Source organism: Hippichthys cyanospilos, chromosome 4 (genome assembly GCF_059441005.1).
Source record: "Hippichthys cyanospilos isolate Australia breed blue-spotted pipefish chromosome 4, RoL_Hcya_1.0, whole genome shotgun sequence".
Classification (NCBI taxonomy): Eukaryota; Metazoa; Chordata; class Actinopteri; order Syngnathiformes; family Syngnathidae; genus Hippichthys; species Hippichthys cyanospilos.
The window spans coordinates 7975528-7997440 of record NC_142372.1 but is presented as its reverse complement, the minus strand read 5'-3'; the positions used below and the strand labels follow the sequence as shown (position 1 = coordinate 7997440).

General features: G+C 39.2%; 1 protein-coding gene across 1 annotated transcript; it reads right to left on the bottom strand.

The window, feature by feature from the left end:
• Window positions 1–355: 355 nt before the first annotated feature.
• On the bottom strand, window positions 356–10979 carry mmp2 (matrix metallopeptidase 2). Its single transcript, XM_088413351.1, has 13 exons — window positions 10717–10979; window positions 10397–10623; window positions 8552–8700; window positions 8303–8431; window positions 7918–8091; window positions 7230–7403; window positions 6448–6621; window positions 6202–6357; window positions 5993–6119; window positions 3446–3582; window positions 2776–2935; window positions 2576–2685; window positions 356–1319 (listed from the first exon to the last, which is right to left on the bottom strand). The coding sequence occupies exons 1-13, from the start codon at window positions 10849–10851 to the stop codon at window positions 1216–1218; spliced, it is 1956 nt and encodes a 651-aa protein (XP_088269477.1). The 5' UTR covers window positions 10852–10979; the 3' UTR covers window positions 356–1215.
• Window positions 10980–21913: the final 10934 nt, after the last annotated feature.

Below are 21913 nucleotides of genomic sequence, written 5' to 3'. Positions count from 1 at the left end.
AATAGTTTGTATTGAATGGGTGAGTGTTTTTTCTAGTGACCTTTGGTCCTGTTCTAGTATTTTTAACAACAAACAGACAATTAAGATTGTAAGCATAATAGAGCAAGAATCCCAGACTAGAAGGTAACAATTACTGTACAGTGATTTAGTCAAAGCACTTTTACTGTACTGTACTAAAACTTCCACAAGGTGACGCAGTCTTACATAATTGAAAAAGAAAAAAAAAAAGAACATATTCTGGTCAAAAGCGTTTCACTTTTTGGTCCTCGTGCACGTTGGCAACCATTTTAGTTCTATAATTCATATCGCTATGATTCATTTTAATGTACATGCACGTGTGTAAATCACATTTAAATTACTTATATGATCATCTTTATTGCTAACAGTAACAAAGTGCACAAGCATGGACACCAACACAAAAAACTACAACTGTATCAACAAGTTGAGGGTAAAAAAAACAAAAAACAAAAAGATCTTTTTAAAATCAATACTACTGCGATACTTTTTTCATGATTTCATCATGCAGCAAACCTGCATGACCGAAAGAGGCAACCTGTGCCTTTAAGCCCTCCTTACCAAACTAAAAGGACAAAGATCCTAGAAAAAGTGCCAACCAAGAGGAAAATAACATGTGCTAAACATATTACTCCTGGAAATTCCCCCACGTCAGACATTACACAGAATATAAAAATGCATGTATATACAAGAGAGTGTCAAATTAAAAGGTCGCAACTACATTTGTGTAAGCTTTCCCATCGGTTTGACACTCCATTTTGTGCATTTTCTTAAGAAAGTTACCTAAAGCACCATATTCGGTCACAGAGATTGTGCAAAACTCTTTTCTTTTTTTTTCCCAAATATATTGCACAACCATGAGTAAATCAACGATAGATAGATACATTTTCTTATAACACTACTTTACACACTTAGGTTTAGACTCCTCACCGTTTACAACAATCTCGTCTCACAGCACGCTTAAAGCACTGCGTTCAATGCAGTGTGGACATACCGGATGTCTCTGATCAAAATGAGAATAAAACCAAATGACAATACAAAAGAAAGAGTACATGATAGACTAAGTGTGCATGGGCGTGACACATTAACAAATCTGTGTTTGGTCGTGTCGAAAATCCAACGGAGGCTTCCGCGGCGGCCTCGAGGCGGGGTACGATAGTGTGCGGCATTGTCCTCGTCATGGGAAATAGCCGGATGTGCTCAACAGCCGAGCCAGTCCTTTGTGATTTCACCCAGCTTGACTATCTTCAAGCTGCTGTCCTCCAGTTTGAAATAGTGGTTTCCTTTGAAGAAGTAGCTGTAATCTGGTAAAGACGAGCAAAAAAACAATCACGCATTTGCCACTTCAAAATATTTACTCCACTAGGGGAACTCCGTTCTTCCTAACAGATCTGTTTACTCACATCTGACGGATGTTTTGACACCGCCCTAACTATACCCCTTTATGTCTGTCACCACTCTACAGTAGTTCAAGTATTTAAGGTGTAGGTTTTAACTCTTGTGCAGTATTTTGTCCAATCCTTTGATCTTTAAAGCAAAGTCAAACACATAAAATAAGGCACTAGGGAGCTGAAATTTCACCCAGGTGGGGACAACAAAGTTATCACATTACTCATTAGCTAAAATACTGTGAGAATCATGTGGAAGATAATGACCCAAAAATAATAAAAATTCTGCATAAGGGTCAAACTAGAGTAAGGGGGAAAATATAAAGTTCTGATTTGGGGTTAAGGCTTTCCAAGCAGGGTTTCAAACCTGGTTCAGAGTTTCAAACTAGAATTTTGAAGTATGTTTCAGGATTCTAAAGTAGGGTTTAAAACTAGGATATGGATTTCAAAATATGGTTTTAAACTAGATTTAGGGGGTTAATATAGGGTTTAAATCTAATGTTATGATTTCAAAGGTGGGTTTTAAACCGGGGTTCAGGTTTGAATCTAAAGTTTCAATCTAGTATCAGGGTTTCAAAGTAGGATTTGAAACTAGGGCTTGGATTTCAAAATAGTGATTTTAAAATAGTTTTGATTTTAAAGTAACATTTTGTTGAATCTGGGGTTAGGGCTTTTCAACTAGGGTGTGGATTTTAAACCAGAATTGTTGTTGTTTGTTCGACAGTTGCCCCAAATTGGAGTTGAATAATTCAGCTGTCAGAATGTGTGAGCTCTGCGTTTAAGGCTTCTCTGAACTTTACCAACAGAGGCGCGTCTGTCTAGCTGCACAGACACACTTTATATAAGACATCCACTCAAGGATCTTGAAGCTGCTGTGCATTTCAGCAGAGCCCCAATAAAAAAAAAAAACCTTGGTCACATGCTGCTGGCAAAATAATCCCAGTCAGAAGGAGGCCTATGTTGGTTTTCACTGGGGTACATTCCTGAAAATCACTCTCGCCTGTAGTGTTCTTTTGTTCTTGCCTAAGCAAATTTAAAATTACATTGTCTACTGCTTAACGTTGTTCTTGGTTTTACACCCAGAACTTGTCAATTGTTGGTTTAGAACAGCCTTTGCACTGAATCCCATCATGTTAACGGGTTGGGAATATTTGCAAAAATTGGAAATTTACCAATCCCGCTGAGACTGAAGGCAGCATCAACGCCATCTGGGATGCCATTCCACGCTTCGGCGATAAGTTTGGGGAAACCGCTGTCCATGGTCTTTGAATTTTCATCATATCTGCAAATCACATATATAGAAGCACACTTAGAAAAATACTGCACAATTGAGGCAATTTGATTCTTTTTATTGAAAAACATTATTCCTCACCTCCAGAATTGCTCCCCGGCAAAGAGGTAAGTCTTCCTGTTCTTCCTAAAGCTGAAAGCGGCATCAATCTGTTCCAGGTCGCTCGGCAGGCCGAGACTATCGAGACTCTTGGGGTAACCTCTCTCCAACTCATCAGCCTTGTATACCCACATTTCATTGCCTGTGTAACATAAGCATACCGATAGCTCAAAGTATCTGCCTTGAGAAAATAACAAACTGTCATCTGGACCAAAGCTGCCTTCTTTGAAAAAAAATAAATGTAAAGCATGTTTTATTTTAATTGACAATTTGTTGCGGACTAAAGTAATTACTACTTCATAATGTTGATGAATTAAGTATTGCTCAACAATTCAGGATTTCTGTTTAACAAGGAAATTTAGTTGATTCTTAAATTGTTATATTTTTACAGCTGATGCGTATTACGTAAAACACATCTTAGTCCAGGAACGGCATTATTTTATTTAGTTTAGTCAAGCCCAAAGAATGTTTGAAAAACCACCATTAAGTGCATTATGGGATATGGGATATTCCAAGCAACAGTTCCAGAAAATGGAAACAGCTGACCGTTAAAAGTAGAGTCATCCAAGTGGTTAAGAAACAAAGACAACTATTTGTTTCCAAAGCAAATAAATACATAAATCCCAATAATCAGCATATTTATTCATCCAACCTGAGAAGAAGACTGTTTTCTCCTCCACTGGGTTTTCATAGGCGGCGTCTATCTTGCTGGGCAGGTCAGGCCAGTAGGTGGCCACCAGCATGGGTCCATTGGGCTTGCTTCTGAAGTTTACTGACCTGAACAGGAACCTGGCACAAAGACAGAGGAGAGGTAAAAAGTGGGCGGAAGGTGGGGGTGGGTGGCCGGTTGGACTTCTCCACTGGCCGAGTCAGCCCACAAAAGCGTGATTCATGAGCATCTGGTTCTCGTTAAGACCCGAGGCAGCGCCAGTGGAACAAGACCCTTCTTGCCCGGATTCGCAATCTAGCTACGCAGTAACAACGCCGCTGATGGCTGCTTCCAAAACACTTTTCCATTGACCCACTTTTCAAAATGTCAAGATATGCCAGTTTTTAAGTAGGGCAAGGATTCTGTCAATTCAAATCGAGAAATACCATTATTTGCTGCTTTTATACTTGTGAGTTGCCCCTAAATTTGCTTTTTACACAAAACTCTAAGCCCCTAACCCCAAAAGTGGGGCAACTGTCTACTTTCTCACAACAACCCAGCATACCACAATCTGACAGTTAGATGCAAGTGTGGACCTGCCAAATGCCAATGTGGAATAACCTTTTTTGACTGGCAAACTCATTTAAACATAATTTCAGGGAGGTTCAAATATATTTACAAGTACGTTCAAAGGTATTTTCAAACCTTTGAATGTACTTGTAAATGCATCCCAATGTACTTGTAAGCTAATTCCATGGACTATTAACAAGTATACCCCTTCACATCATGGGAATTTTAATTCAAATATGTTCAAACGTACAAGTAAATACATTTAAATGAGTTTGCTGGTCAAAAACTACGCCACATTGGCAGCGACATGCAAGCGTACAAGACAGCCAATCTGAAACCAAATCCAGCAAAATCCAGCAAAAAAGATTTTGTTGCAACTGCAAATAACACAGTGCCTTAAGCATGATTTTTTTTTTTATTTATTTTTTGCTCAGAATTGTGACTTGAATTTCAAGTGATGCCCTCAAAGTGTAATAGTTTAGTACTGGCTACTAGCATAATACTGTATTCATCCCTTCTTTTTAATACCTGTTTTTCTTTCTCATAATAGTATGACATCTTTAATTTTAGTGTGGTCTTAATCCTTGATGCTTTCCACACCTTTAAATCCCTTAAATATAACCCTGCAATTAATTCAAATAGTTGGGAACTGTGCATGTAATGAGTAATTTACCACAGTAACAGCAAAGAATGACCATAAAATGTCACACTGAGAAGAGAGCTGCTTAAATATCATTTCACTGCATTTTGAAGAATAAACATGTTGATATGGCAATAACTTTATACGTCTACTGACTGCCATTGTCATTTGGTATGAAAGAAAAACGCATGACCTGGATATATACACTTGAGACGTAAAATATGGTTAAGCTATCAGACTGTTAAAGTTTAAATATCTGCTTGAACTGCTCCAGCCGCATGAGTCACAAGGAATCATGTTGCAGCACAGCTTGATTTCCAAACACTGAGCCAAAGTTTTCAACAAAGAATCTAGTCCCTGCAAATGTAGTGAAATAAAAGGATATTTTGTGAGTTGGATTTTGGTTTCGTTCTAACTCAAGTTTGTCCAGGAGAAACATTTATTTCCTTAGTCAGACTGTCCTATTACCTTAATCACAGCTTTTATTTACTTTTGCATTCTAAAAAAATCTGTCAGCAAAATGTTCAACCGCTTGCTCAATTTTCAAGAAGACTGATGCACAAAAGCAGCATTTGTCTGCATGAGTAACTGCTTACACAGCACATATTAAGAAATGTACACAGCATTTACGGCTAATAGCTGTTTGTAATGTTGAGTTGATTTTCGTTTGAACTTCGAAGCCAAACGTCAAGTGGTTAGACATTCCATTTCTGGTAAACAAGGACCAGAAGCAAGCAAAAAGTTAGCGTTATTAGTAGCTATTCTGTTTTCATCAGGTTTTAAAGCTGGAAAAATTTAGAAAAGAATCAAAAAATATTGAAAAAAAGAAGTGACGTGTTTAAAAAAAATCCAGGTATATGTCGCAGAAATTGATTTTGAGCTATTGACGAAAATACAAACTTTCGAGAGAGATGTCTGTTTTGGGATTTCTACAAAAACAACCTCCTTAAGCTATCAACTTACATTTCCCAGCAGCCGAAAGGGACAAATTGTAATCGACGCGTACGATAAGTAATAAGACATGTAATAGGAGCTTAGTAGATGAATCATACTGGCGCTAAGATATTTTTTCTCTGACATGCTAGCTAGCGTGTCCCTGTGAAGCTCCCTCCGAATGACTGGGTGTTCCTTGATTTAATCGTCAATTCACCAGGGATTTATATAAATGGACATGGCGACCAATAAATGTCAAAACCACCGTGATGTGACCCTTTAGCACAACATCGAACAGAGGCCGAACGAACATACAGTCCTATACATGGCTGTACCTGCAACATTTGCATCATATATAATTTGAAAGGGAACTAAGTCTAGAATATATACCGTAAATTTTCATATACCTGTCCTTAAAGAAGAAAGTCTCTCCTCTAATTTGAGCAACAGCATCAAAAGTAACAGGCTCTTTACAGATGTCCATGGGGGTGACAGGTCCCTCAGTCGGTGGTAGAGGCTTGTCTGTGGGAACGCCTGTAAATATAAGGGTCCGTTGTCACTGCCTGGTCTGTAATTAAACCAATCTGTGTTACTTGAGATGTTATTTCCTTCCCACCGTAGAGCTCCTGGATGCCCTTGATATCATCGCTAGACAGCCTGAAGTCCTTGGTGAAGGTGTAGATGGGGGCCATCAGTGCACCAGGGTCTTCAGAGTGCTCCAAGCCGAGGGCATGGCCAAACTCGTGAGCAGCCACCAGGAATAAACTATAGCCTGAAAATAACCCATGTGATGAAATACAGTATATTGTAGTTCCTTTGTTAATAGGATTCAGTGAGAGGGTATGCTTTGGTAGATCGATACCTTGATCTGGACAGAAACCCCACTTGCGGTCATCGTCATAACTCTTGGTCGTACCGCACCACTTCTTGCCATCGCTGCGTCCGGCCGTGGTGCAGGAATCGTAGGTGTCTCCAAGGAAGGTGAAGGGGAAGACGCATGGACCGCCTTCGCTGTTACCGCCCACGGTTGACATCGCTGCAAAAGAAGGAAACATAGAATGACTCTTATAAGAACCATAAGTTCGAACTTAAATTAACCCGGTGTGACATTTTCACCTTAAGAACACATTATATAATTATATACCTACACGTAATTTTGTAATATTTCAAACATGTCATATAATTTATGACAATGTTGCTTAGAATAGAATACTCATTTCGCTACCCATTTTACACAGAAGGAATCATTTGGACTTGCATATAAGCTACTTGGGCACCCCTGATTTAAAGTCTTCAATGAGCCTCTTACAAATGCTTTTGCAGAGAACTCTCACATTGCCAAAGGAAGCTTGGAACCCAGAAGATTTTCACTTTGAGGTAAAAGCGCTAGGCATACGGAAAACCTCGGTTGTCACAGTTCTTTGTATATCACCTTGATTCTCTCTCTACCTAAATTCAGGCCAATTTGACCGAGCGGAAACTAAGCACATTAAAATACTTTCACATGCCTTTGGCAGACCATGACCAAGACCGGAAAACCCCAAATGAAAGCTCACTGGAGTGGATAACACCCATCAGGGCAGTCAACGCTTCTCGGTCCTCTACACAAAGCTGATGAATCCAAAAGAACAAGGCAGCACCAACCGGTTTCGGGGCAGAAGCCATAGGTTTTGTCCTGGTCGTAGTTCTCGGTTGTGGCGCACCAGCGATAGCCATCATCTCTGCCTGTGGTGGTGCAGCCTTCGTACTTCTCACCCTGGAAGGTGAATGGAAATTTACATGCGGCACCTTCGGCATTTCCACCCAGGGTGAAGAGCACTACGAGGCAAATAGGAAGAGACAAACAAAGAATAAAACAGTGAGTGTTTTCAGGAAAAAATTTTGTGTATCAAAAGTATTACTGGTACAGTGTTTGGGTCTTGATATTGGTACCGGCGACTACTTAAGAGGTGATACTCGCACTGGTATCGATCTGAAAAAGTGGTATTGAACAACCCTATTTAATAACTTATTTACTTAACTCATTCACCATCATTGAACGCTATAGCTGTCAAAGATCCAATTTTATTTAGCTTCAGAACTAATTGCCCCTCTCGCATTCATGTCATTAAGAAACATGTTTGGCACATACATGTCACAGCAACAAAGATAAACAAGATGTTTGACCGGAGCCCAATTTCCAAAAGTGGTGAAAAATTTTGGAAAGAGATCCAAAACGATTTCTTTCCAAACCAACAGTAAAAATGCTTTCCTGGCAAAGTCTCACAGCCTAATTTCAGTCAGAACATCGACAGAAATTATTCAATTCAGGTCAAAGAAAGGTATGACTCACGTTCATGAGGGCAGAAACCATATTTGCCATCATCGTCAAAGTTGTAAGTGGTAGAGCACCACAAGAAGCCGTCGTCGCGACCCTGAGATGTGCAGCTGTTATACTCTGTACCCTGGAACAGGAAGGGGAATTTGCAGAACTCTCCATCCGCGTTGCCAAACTTCACTTTCACAACTGTTTGAAAGACAAACAATAGGTTTCAACTCTCTGAAACACATCTGGCTCAACTCTTACAAAAGGGAATTTTTCTGTTGTGTTCATCTTCTAGATTGGCCAAGGATTTATCTGTGCAAGCACTACCAGAAGGTTCATACAATTGCATTTGTTGGCATCAAGTGGATGGTGTTGTCATGTGCTTGTCGGTTGTACTTTGGTAGAGTTTTACCTTGGCCTTCTCCCAGCGTCCACTGCTCATCGTCGTCAAAGTGGGAGTCACCGCCTATTCCTGGACCCGGAGCAAAGGCGTGGGCCAGGAGGCCGTCTTTGCCGTCAAACGGGTAACCGTCGCCATGTTCTGTTAATGAAACAGTTTATAGTAAATGACTGAAGGATTGGCCTATTGGCAGTAGTAAACATTTAATTTATTTGCTGTTCAAATTATTTTTATGATGGACTGTGTTTATCATTGACATACCATTGCGGCCAAAATTGATCATAATATCCGCCTCTCCGTCCATGAGGCGGTTGAATGAGAGGGGAGTGACGTCACTCCAAACTTTGAAGGCTCTGAAAAAAGCATCGTTGATGACTTCCTCATCCAGATCCGGAGAGTAGCCGAGGATTCTGTGAAGAGAAAATGAAGTGGTATGATGAAGCAAAGACAGCCTCAAAGCAACCAAAGATTGCTGAAAAACGTTGCTGCGAGGGGGAGTGATTTGTCATTTGAGTTATTCGTGTCAACAAACTGAACATAGTCTTAAACCTCGAAACATAATCCTGGCATATGTTTCTTGCATTTAGACCAATGGTTTTAGTAAGAAAATCTGTCTTAGAAACTAAAAAATGTTCTAAACCTCGGAAAACTTTCCGCTTAGGAATAATGGTTTCTGTAAGAAAAACAGTGTTGTGGCCCAGAGGATAGTGTGTGTGCATTTATGTGTGTGTGTGTGTGTGTGTGTTTGTGTTTGTGTGGTGGTGGGGGTGTGGTGGTGTCATGGTTGGGAATGCTGAGGGAAGGAATACATTCTTGATCCATAGTTTTTGTAACATGGTTTGAGTTGGATTTTAGTTGAGGATAGGGTAAGGGTTTAGGGTAATATTTTGTACTGGTTAAGGATAGGGGCTAGGAAATGCATTATGTCAACTGGCTGTCCCCACTATGATAGAAACAAGCCCTTGTGTGTGTGGTAGTGGGAGGAGGGGGGGGGGGGTAGTGGTGAATGCTGAAGGAGGGGCTGGGGGGGGTTCAAACAGGGCCGTGTTGAGGGCCGCTTGAATATGTAAACAAATTCTAGCCTAGGATTACAAGAAAGTGTACTTCTTGGACATTTGTATTCACTATCTTGCTATACATATTAGCATTTTAGCAGCGAGATATTTGATATACATTTGATAATTTGTGATTATACCAATATTCAGATGTACAGTCAGTCTAATTAAGTGATTTTGTTACCCATTTTGCTAACTTATATAAGCATTACGAATGTTAGTATTTCATCAGTTCTCTTTTTAAATGATACTTGACTAAAGGGAAGGATGTAAAGCCTCAAACTTTCTTACTCTAGCGCTGTATGTTAACATAACGGCAAAATCCTATACTATAAACTTATTATTTAATTTTACTCCTTTTCATGTACAATTAATACATTTACTGTAAAATCATATTTTGCCTCATGCTGGTGAGTGGAAATGACATCACATGTACTCAGGCCATGGTAACAGCCAATCACTCAGTTTGTAAATATCACATGACCAAACAGAGAAAAACAGGTGACCGTAATTAATTGTTACCCAAGCACAAGGGATTTCTGGTCGACAGCAAGTGGAAAAATTGAATTTAAAGCTATTATTCATACATAAAACGTAATTGAGTTATCAAATTAAAAATAGAAAGTTGACAGAAATATTAACTATTTATGCTGTTAAGATGGCTGAGTAAGTAAAATACAGTATCACTTATGAGTTCTTTTTGATATACAGCTTCAGTACAGGACGATGTAAATTTCTTGTCAATTTGCTAGCATACAACACAAACTCTTAGTAAATTGGCTTTATAGCAATTTCATTTGAAATGTCCTCAGCGGAATATAAAATCTTTATTCTATTATCAGCCGAGCAACTTTCTTTAATGAGGTTATTAACTAATGATAGCTGTTCAAATTGCTAAATCTGATGGTAAGAATCACAAATAATTTTTACATTTTAAATTTTTTTGATGACTGCAATGTCATTCCAACTAAGTTGGAACAGCAAACCATATCATTTTTAAAAAACAATCAAGCTTCACATTTTACATTTCAACATAAGTTTATGGTCTGACCTATATGTGATGTCTTTCTTCTGCCACAATGGTTTTCTGTGAAAGAAGTTGTAGTTAGCCACATCTGGCACGCCGCAGCGGGGCTTCTTCATGATCTCCACGGTCTTGGCGTCAATCTCGCCAGTTTCTTGCAGGGAGAAGAACTTTTGCATTTTTTTCAAGGTGTCTTTGAGCACCATCAGGTTGCATCTGTCTTGCGGGCACCCATAAAACGTGTTCAGGTAGCGCTACATTAAGTGGGAAATTATGTGGAAAATGATTACAAATTTCTGAGAATCAAATTGATTTTAGATTACAAAAGAAGACTAACAATGGCTTACCAGTGCAACTTCTTTGTCTGTCCTGGGAGTATCATCTCCGGGAAACTTGATGATCGGAGAAGGAGCAGCAGATATCGATTCAAAGTGGATGAAATGGAGCAAAAAAACACTCACAAAAATGGTCAGTAAACCCATTTTGAAAGCCTTTGAGTGTCCTTTAAAGTTGCTCGAAGTTTCTCACAGGTCCTCCTCCGTGTGTTGCTTCTGCTCTTCTGCAATTTTTTTTCTTTCTTGTTCCTTTCACCTCAGGCTCTCACAACTTATTTTTTTTGCTTACACAGGCACTTTTTTTTCTTCCTTCTTTGTGTGCAGCCTTGGAGCCGTGAAGAAAACAGCTGAAAGTGGGAGGTATGATGATCTATGGGTGGTTAAAGTATGCCCAGAGGGCCACATATGACCCTTTGCGTTCTTAGATCCGTCCCATCAGCATTTATCCATTATTATAATATCCATATTTATTCTTATAATAGAACACTGTTGTTTTGTACAATAGGGTGATTAATTAAAATGAATTCTAATTAATCAATTATAACACTTGTACTGTATAAAGAAATTATTTCACTCAATACTTAAACATACAACACGCTGGATTAAAGATTTTTTATGACACAGTAAATAAAGACTGAATATGCAACATACATTTTTTTTATTTCATTCATTTGCTCATCGATTTTTTTCAAATGAGACAGTACTTTCTTGATAAAAATCAGAGCTGATTTCAAAAGGAATGTTTAATTATTCCTGTTAGTTACATTTATAAAAAACATGACCACGGTTATGAATATCTCAAACACATGGATGTAGGTTCATGTCCTCTTTAGAAATACATGAATGTGTTGTTAAAGCCCTGAAAAAAATATTTCGAAATATTAAATTTCATCGTCATCAAATCAACTATTACAAACGCTGCTTTGAATTTCTAGCAAGACGCATTTGCGTCACATTCAGTTGACCTGTAGTTCAAGACTCCAAGTCAGAGCCTGATGATTTTTTAAGCAGCATTGACATCTGGCGGCGTAAAGGCGTAATTACTTCAAATTTTCAAACGGACATCTGGTGGTGTCAAGAGGAAGATACCCAATCGAAAGCTAGTCTTGAAACGTCCACTGACAAATGCATTATTATTATTATTATTATTATTGTTGTTGTTGTTGTTTTTGTAATAGTTTTCGTATACTGTCTTTTTTAAAATCTTATTTTAATAATCATTTTACTGTAAAAATTGTGCTTTTGACCCTCACCAATGAGACATGCGATTAAATGTTATAGTAACTCAATGAAATCAATATCCATGATTATAGTCAAAGGTTTGGTCAGGTTTAGTATTAAAATACACATACTTCCATAATGATAGAAAAATTATATTTATGTTTAATGTCAACAAATATTTACAAAAAAAAAGAAATTTGAATGAGCAAAATCCATCAAAATGTGGAGAGAAATGGACGAATGCATAAATAATAATTTACTGTGGAGCAGTTTCTAACATGACTTTATACTGTCCTCTAGCGGCTAAAGTTTGCCTTGCACATCAAAATCCAGGCCCCAGGAGTGTTCTTCTTCCAATGAATCGAGATCACTGGCATAGATTTCGAATTAAGGGCCATCTCTGTTTGACATCCCTTTGCTTCCGCTCTTGTGGCAAATTACTACCACAGCAAGCTCAGATTCCGTAAAAGAGTGAGCTGAAGCACTTTTGACAAGCCGATGGCTCCCAAACAGGATTTGGTGTTCTATCGCACAAAGCAATCTCCCCTTTAGCCATGTTGCGTACAGTTCATTTTGTGCAGTGAATTTAGGATTTATTAAACAGACAACATCCAGTCTACCACTTATTCCACTTGTCCTCTTCAGTGACACTTGATCCCTTGCAGAACCCGGAATGTCGGAATGGCTGCCTATTAAATGCACACGGGCCTGCCTGTCTCTTCCAATAATAACTGTGACAGAAGTTTGGCCCAACTGTAATTGAATGCCTCTGTGTGCGTGAGTGCAAATCTGTAGACAAAAGGGAGGTAATTTTGATTTGTATGTAAATTGTTTTCTTCAGGTTGGAATCCACAATCTCTGTCACAATAGCTTTTTTTTCATTCATATTTCTGTGCTGTTCAGATGGCAGACTTAAAACACAAATGAAGCTACTTCATATGAAACCATAAAAGAATATAGGTCCCCAACTGCCGGTCCGTGGATCAACTGGTACCAGGATGCGTGATCCGCGCTGAAAATAATGAACTATTTCCGTTTTATGTATTACCCAAGTCAGAAAAAAATGTAAAACTAGCTGGATTGCCATAGATTTGTTTCGGTCACTTGCATCAAAATTTTCATCACAAATAAGCAATACCAGGAGTCCTACTTCGTCCAGAAAAACCTCCCAAACTGACAAGGAATGGATTCTCTACCTTTTTGTTACCGAACCAGATGTGCTTGCAGCCTCAAAAATATTTTTGAGTCTCCTGACATGGCATCTGTGTGAAGACCGAAACAAGCTGAGGGCTCTCATTAGTTTGGCGTTAATGGTGAAAATATTGAGTGAAATGTTGGCTTCAGCCCCCCTTCAGGGTTGTGGACATTTTCATCATATTTGTTAATCTGCCATATGGACTCATAAGAACCGTTTTGATGAATCAGTCCCAGTCCTGGCAATATAGGCAAAGGGCTGCAATGAGCCAGAGACAAGGTTAGCGGGGTGGGGGTCTGACATCCAGGCCTGAGGTCTGTTCAGCTGGACGAGGGTCAAACAGGCAAGCCTGAAGATTACGGGCCAACTGGATCCCACTGACATGACCCGGTATTACTTCCAGCTTGTCCCATTTGTGGTCTATGAGTGGAGGGCACCCTGCTGGCATTTCTGGAAGAAGGCACCCCTTCCTCATTATTAATGACATGGGTTGTTGAAGTGCTGGAAGACCCTCAGTAAGCATACGGCATCATACACTCATCGAACAGGACAGAACCGGACAAGAGGCCCATCCACGTTCCATGTCAGGGCTGTTCATCCTGCACTTTTTTTTATAAAGACACGCTCAAATAGTACTTTGACTACCTATTCCACAGCCTGTATTCATGTTTGAAATAACGTTTCACTCTTATTACGTGTTGAAACTTTCCAGACAGACATGACAATGAAAAGACCAAAACAAAACTGTCATGCTGATTTCAGGTCTCATTCCGGTTATGCATATCATCAAGAAAAAAATGAGAGAAATTTGGTTTATAAGTGCCATTTATTCAAACAGGTTTATGTACGGTGTGTACGGAGGTAAGAGCAGGCCTGAAAACACTGCAAAAAAAGTGGTTATAATATGTCATATAGTCATACAAAGAAGAGACAATGGAGACAAATGTTATTAAAAATATTTATGAAGAAATGTGTTTTTCTGAGTACTATATGTTGAGGCCAGCAGGGAAGTCCTCGCTGACCCCCAGGGCCCACCCCTGCACTTATGTGATCCCCGAAAATTAATTAAATGTTTTAGTTTACATCCCTCCTCCACTGCCACAGAAATGGTCTCAGGTTTGGGACAGTTTTGTTAAAAAAAAAGAAGCCATTTTTAATGGACTTTTTTCTCCTCCTCAGTAGAAGGCCAAAGTATTGGTCAGGACTATATATCAGCAGATCCTTGAAATTGGGTAAGATCAGGACACTATCAGTTTTACATCTCAAGCCCTGTCGGTGGCAATGTTGCAGAAGAGAGACATGAAAAAAAACCACAGAGAAGAACAGCTTTTTCTAGGATTTCCTGGCACGGAGTAGTTTCAAATCAGTCTGTCGGCAATGTTTGTTCTACATTCGCAGAAGTAATTAAGCAATGGCTGCTGAGTAAATGAACTCTGCAACGAGCTGTCAATAAATCTGTTTCATGATAACTTAATTTGGCTAAGCGCTGTGTTACAGAACCCGGCGACACACACACTATATCACTAGATGATGAATTATTGAGTATAAATCCATTATCTCGGGCATATATTATTTATGATGCCGGCAAGACACAGGAGGAGTTTAACACTGCGGGGTAATCATTGTTGCGCGCTGTGTCGCCAAATCAAAGAATGGCGCTATTTGACTGACAATTTGTTTTTTTGGCGCGCCGGCCCCGCAGCGACATTAGCCCGATTGCCTCGTTTAACGGCAGCATTCTGTTTCCCCTCAAGCGCGCCTTGTAAACACTGATGCATCTAACAGGCGTCATTCTACAGAAGAGGAGCTCTCTACCAACAGTCTCTGGTGGTATCCCAATAATAGGTCAACAGCTGTATTTAAAAAATGCATCATATCCTTGGCAGTGCTTGAGTTTTGGAGAAAAGCGCTCAGGGACGTTGACTTGGAAGCTTCGCGAAAGACCTCGGCGGGCACGAGGGAAAGTTGCCTTTGATGAGTACAGCGTGTAAATGATTTGTGTGTGTTTGTAGGACACAGGCTTTGGCCTGCACTCACTGTTAGGAGATCTAGGAGCTCAACTTTAACAGAATGTCGAGTTTATCGAACACGTGGATAACAGTAAGTTCGCACTAATTGGAAAATGATCCATCCATTTTCTAGAGCTGCTTATAGGTTCGTAGGCCTGCTGGTGCCTATCCCAGCTGACTACAGGCAGTAGGCGGGCAGAAAGGCAGAAAATATTTGTATTTGCAAGTACATCCAAACATATTTAGTCATACTTGCAAATACGTTTAAATACATTCAAAAGTAATTATATTAAATGATCGCAAATACTTGCACTGTACTAACTTCAAATATATTAGCATGTATGTTGGGATGAATGTTAAAATCAAAAGGATTGAAATCTGGGTAGATACTGCGCAACCATTTTCTGTTTCACTTCTTCTAGGTACTTATGCTTGTTCCGAGGTTTGATTGCAGTGTAAAAAGGGGGTCGTCCCCGTTGAGGACAAGCAAACAGTCGGTTTGTACGTGGTTTCCCTGGGGGAGACATCATCGGCTTTGCATATGCAATCTTTACAGAAATTCAAATATTGATGACTCAGACAAATTTGCCTTGGAAATAAACCAATGCGGTGAGGACACCGGCATGAAATATAAATTGGTACCTGGGATTGCTTTTAGTAATTGTGAAATATTCAAAATGTTTCACCATTTCTCTCTCGTCCCAAGCTTCGGATGCATTTTTCTGAGTTGTTTAATTTGGGTATCACGTGGAGGGTTTGGAAATGGGATGCGATTTGACGCAGACAGCATTTGGAGAAAAAAATGGGCTGGCGTCCTATTCGTTTGGGACCTCCTGTTTGTTGTTTGAGGCTTTAATAGCTGCAGCTTGTTAATTCTTAATTGAGGAAATGTATTTGGGGGGCATACATAGACAGATGGATGGATGAGACGTTTCCAAAATGATACCCATGCATCAACGGGGGAAATCTTTTCCTGTCACTCATTGAACATGTTGAACAGGCCCAAGAATATTATTCTGCCCTCCCTGGGCTCTAAAAATCTTTTTGAGAGATAGTCCTCAACTTCACACATGACAAAAACAACAGCTGGATTCACTTTGTTGTCCTCTTCCCAGTTTCATGGAAAGTATCTCAAACAATCAGCACATTCTTGAAGATAAAAGTGATGACTTCGAGTGTTGAGCGGCTCCACTCTACAGCACGTTTGATGTGACAAAGAAATTCCCCTGTCTGTGTAAACAAGTTTTATGTCACCTCTGGAACTGAAATAACAGGATTCAATCAAAGCTAGAGTGAAGGCTCTCCTGGAATATTTTTTTTCAAAGGACAAATGAACAGCCACTTGGAGGCCTCTATATGTTTGAAACTCACCAGGTCACCAAGTGTTTTACTAGTGCTACTGTACTAGCTCTTGCACATTCTAACCACATTTAAAACAAAAAGACCATTTTAAACCATTCAAATAGCATATATCTGAATATAATTGATGCCTATCTATCTATCTATCTATCTATCTATCTATCTATCTATCTATCTATCTATCTATCTATCTATCTATCTATCTATCTATCTATCTATCTATCTATCTATCTATCTATCTATCTATCTATCTATCTATCTATCTATCTATCTATCTATCTGTCTGTCTGTCTGTCTGTCTGTCTGTCTGTCTGTCTGTCTGTCCAGGTTTGCACCACACATACATGTATGCACATACGTGTATTCACATATGCACGTGTATGCGCACACATGTAATTTCCCTAACACTCACTTCCTGGAAACATAAAGCCAATTGTGTGTCAATAACCCCGTTGTGTTACTGTGGAAATCCTCCTGCTTCCTCCCATTGCCGCTACCTGTCATCTTCTGTTGTACCAGATGGCATACCCATAGACCCCTCGCAGGAAACAGGGGCCCCCTCTGGCCATTGGGGAATGTCCGTTGACATGGATTAGAATTTCACTTTTCTCACTTAGCGAAGTCTGATGATGACAGTTCAAGTGATGGACTCTTTGATTTGATTGTGCATTATGGGCAGATGCAGCAGAGGGCTCTGTAGGGTAAAACAACTTCACATTCAGATCATTTTACTTTGGCGTTGTCGTCATTAGAGATACAGTGAGCTGGGGCCTATCCTACAACTTTGAGTGAGAAGCACGTACAAGGTTCAGATGTTAGTAGTATAGTGACGTCCATCCAGTGTCATATATTAGTTTAGCACAGCTGAGTTGTATTTACCTTTCAAGCAAAATTCATTTTGCATGAAATTTGATCATGTGATGTCCACAAGCTGAGCAATGATTCCCTGAGCCTGGAGCAAATGGTCATTTTCAATTAAAAAAACAGGTGGAAACGTGTTCTTAAAGTTAACAATGTTAATGCAATATGCAATACAAAAATGTGGCTTGCTGGATGGTTCGACACCCACAGGTAAATATTTGTGCGCTTGCATGGAGGCTAAGAAAGTTTCCAAACAAAAGGATGTGACCATAGACCACATATTAACATTGAAAAAATGGTTTAAAGGTTTATAACCTTGTTTCTTGGGGTATTTTGATCAACACATGACAGCCACATAGATGTTGTTTAAATGGTGAAAAAGACATTCTATGTCCCATAAGGCTAGAATTGATAAAGATCCTATTATTGACTTTGCACTAATGTAAATGTACGGCACATATTCCTGTATGAAACAATATGTAACGTGTCAAGCGCTCCCAGAGTGCCGCACACAAATGAATTAATGCACAAGGCTGCTTTGCTCACTAGATAGATGGCTTTCATTTAATTTACGTAATATTCCCAGAAGAATCGTTTATACTGCGGCGTGCAATATCAGTGGGAATGTTTGGCCTATAAAGAAATTAACTTTGTCTCTCTGCTAAGTACACCAATGCATCAAGCCATTACATCCTCATGATAGATGAATCACACTTGGTATTACGTGGGACAAATGTATTCATATTGCATATTTTTCTAATTTTGCCTGTCTGACCATCTGTGTGTGTCTCACTGTGATTAATCCACTGATCCCGTTGATATCAAGGGCGGGTGCTTTCCTTGCACACACAAGAGTTGATATGGAGCCATAATCCAACATATTATATTTGAGATATTCCTCAGTATCTGGGGCACATTGAGACCTGATTTCATTATCTGTATGTGTGTGTGTGTGTGTGTGTTCCTTCCTTTGTTTACTTACAGTTCATTACCCCCCCCCCACCCCCATAATAAATACAAAAAAAATTGAGAAATGAATCTAATGTTACAGCATAAATTATTTCAACCCATCTTTTGTTGTGAAATAGTTCAAAACTACGCTATTTAACAATATTAATAAATCCTTCATTAGGTAACAGTGACAAAGTAAAAACTCACATCAACTGTGAATGAGTTTTATAAATGTCAAATCAAATGCAGCAAACTATGGAAATGTAATACAGAAAAGCTACGCTCTGCTGCCCATGTGCCTCACTGAGAAACAATAAAATCAAAATATCCAGTGGTCTTTTTAGTGAGCCCTGAGGGACCCCAAATTCTACTTCTGTATGGTTTTTATTTAATAGGCCAATGAAAGCACACAATTTGATGTTGTAACTTGAAATTAATAATTTTAAACTATGTTCCTTTCATTAACTACAATTACCACTAGTAGTCCTACTTTTAATAATAAAATAGGGTACAACACACCCACACATTTGATTGTTGAATATTAGAATCCTGGTTTATTTAAATGTAGCTTCACATTCAGGACTCTCCAAAATAGGTACATATGTTGGTAATTTAATAACAAACCAAAAAAAAAAACAAAACCTCACAGACTTCTGTATATGTTCTATCGAGCTGTCAAACAGAAATCAAATCATTTTGCTGCTTATAATGAGGTGAGTAGTTCCTCATAAAGGTCAAATGTTAAGGTCATGGAGGGATTTACCCAGTTGAGATTACGTTCTTTCTTCTACATATGCTGAAATTTAATGTAATCGGTTAGGGATGAGCTAAGGAGTAAAAGTGTGTGTGAGGTCATGTTTAAAACATTTAACATCATCGTACGATGGCCTTGTGTATCCAAGGGTTCAAAGGGCTAAATCAAGGGCAAGGGTTGCCCCTTCGACATGCTCAACACTGACCCAAATTCCATCAATCCCGCCCTTACGCATAACCCATGATTATTTTTCTGGCTAAATTAAGTCCGGTTCACATTTTACACGTTTTGGATTTATCCCAACCTAACCCATAAACCTTTGGAGGAGCTTCATTCCTGCTAACAGTAGTGCTTGTAACCGAACGTAACACCACTTTGTTCATGAAGGGGATTTGACTTGAAAACGGACTTGAGGTCATGCGCTGCCACTATACAATGAGTAAAATACAATGATAAAATGATGAATACAATGATAAAATAAAGTTACAGTAAGACTCAATAAGTGACATGACCTTACACAAGCTTTGTGAAACAAGGCAAATTAATGAAACGCTTTGCAATGTTCCTTGATTAAAGTTCCAAGTCTTGTTGATTATTATTAATTTTGGGCTGTGTGCATTTATTTATATTGCAGCTTCAAATCCAGACAGTCTTTGTTCAGTTTTTCTCCCCACACCAAAATTAATCGCCGTTATAAAGTTTTTATATTCCAAGGGATCTTCTTCAAAGACAGCAGTGGTAACTGATGGCAAACAACAGTTACAAAGTCTCTGCAGTTGCTGCAGCATAATTTCTTGCTTCATGTGAAGCTGAGCAATTTGACTGTTTGGTACTTGCATTGTCCAGAATTTTAGTATCCTTGTTTTGGAACTACGTTAATCCTCCAGAATTGTCTGGCTTATTCTCCACATTTGGTTGTTTTTCATATAATGCGTCGTTTTCGTCATCAAACTGTGAAGCATTGGATTCTTCATCAAAATGCAACCCTTTGAGGCTTGTGTCAGCAGCAGCTAAAGCGGTCTGAAGATCAATCTTGCTCAACTCTGCTTTCACTTTAACTTCCTGTTCCAGTGCTGCTACTTCCAGCGCAGCTGCTTTCAGCTTGGCTTCCTGTTCCAACGTTGCTGCTTTCGCTGCTTCAAGCTCAGCTTCCCATTCCAGTGTTGCTGCTTGAAGTCGAGCTTCCTGTTCCTTTGTTGCTGCTTTAGCCGCTTCGATCTTCGCTCCCCATTCCAGTGCTACGGCTCTCATCTTTGCTTCCTGTTCCAGTGCTGCCGCTTGTGTCGACAGTATAGCCGTTTCCAATGCTGCTTTTGTGCAGGGATATACAATGGTGGATTCTGATGCGCTAGAAGACTGACCAAAGCTCGCTTTAGAACTTTTAGATTTAGTAGACGTTGCCACTGACACGCTATCTGAAGGAGATACTTCTTTATTGGCGTCTCCCGTACATCCACGTATCCACGCATTGACTTGCTCAGTGAAGTCTCTGAACAGATTAGCCTTTGGTTCAAACCAAATCTGCTGATCATTGTTGGAGTCCTCTTCTGATTTTATTTGTTGCAACAACCCTTTAACAGAGACATTCAGTTGATGAAACTCTCTTAACAGATCCTCAAACTCAACCGACAGCTTAACTTTGATGTCTTCCACGTTGCAATCCGTGTCCATCAAATGTAGTAACTCATTCTTTTTCTTGGTTATCAAGGCCAACTTATCTTTTCTTAAATCAATTTTCTGTTGTAGTTTGTTTTCTAACCTGGTTTTCTCTGTAGGCTCCATTGTAGCTGTGGTCATTATCAGTCTTTATGATGAAAGATGAAAGCCTTTCCACCTGTTAGCCGATGCTAATTTAGTCACAAAGCACTGTGTTGTCTTGTAGTGTTGGTCCAACTCCTTTTCTTGTACTCTGTATTCTCAGCTGCAAAATATGTTTTCGATTCCAATGTGTCAGTCAGGAAAAAGCTCTTAGGGCAATTTACTGCAAGGTATGTCTGATGTGCCTCTACTGTAATTTATCTTGTTTGCTGGTAATCAACTTGAGTCTATTACTTGCTTTGAAAAAATAAAAATTGCTTCTATCATTAACAGAAAATATAAAATTACAGCTACAGTAGAGAACTGTGCTTCTTCGTAGATTGAAGTAAGCCTCTGTAATCAAGATGAAAAGCCCCCCACTAGACAAAATATGCAGTTACAGAGTAAAACAATTACATAGCTCATAAATATTACCCATAAATATGCTAAAATGTGGTCATACCCCCCCATCTAACTTTCAGATGGCTAAAACTGCTCAACTGGGAATTTAGAAAATGCTTTTGACTATTGTCCCCAAATATTTAAAATCACAAGGACACTTGCAAAACTCTTGACTTTTCCAGCATTTTCAGACATGAAAAAAAGTGATTAATAATTATTAAAGTCCTAAAAACATCTAATAGACTGGGTACTGACCCCTGATGGACTCCAAATGCCATACAATTGGAGTTTTGAACTTTTCTTTTTCCTTTCTACTTTTTGACTTTTGCATTACCTCTCACATTGTTCATACCACTGCTAACATGCTTTTACAACGCGCCCTCCTAAACAGGCCAATGTAGAACACTTGTCTTTCCTAAGGCGTTAGACAAGCGGGAGTGCTGGCGGCTCACAAACGAGTGTTAACGATCAACCCGTCAGTAGTAATCTTAATCTGTGGCTTTTCCAGTGCGCCATCAAAGCCATGCAAATGGAATAAAGTATTGATTTCTGCCACATTCTTCTACTCAATTCCCAGAACTCGTATTAATAGTCTAGGCGTCTCTATGTCCTCGTAATAAAGGCTTGTGATGCTTTTCTCGTTGTCAATCCCAATAAAAT

Coding starts and splice junctions, on each gene's coding strand:
- mmp2 (XM_088413351.1), bottom strand. CDS start 10,851: ATGGGTTTACTGACCATTTTTGTGAGTGTTTTTTTGCTCCATTTCATC. Junction 2,686..2,775: donor GCCGGGGAGCAATTCTGGAG/GTGAGGAATAAT, acceptor TGTGATTTGCAG/ATATGATGAAAATTCAAAGA. Junction 1,320..2,575: donor CTTCAGTCTCAGCGGGATTG/GTAAATTTCCAA, acceptor CGTCTTTACCAG/ATTACAGCTACTTCTTCAAA.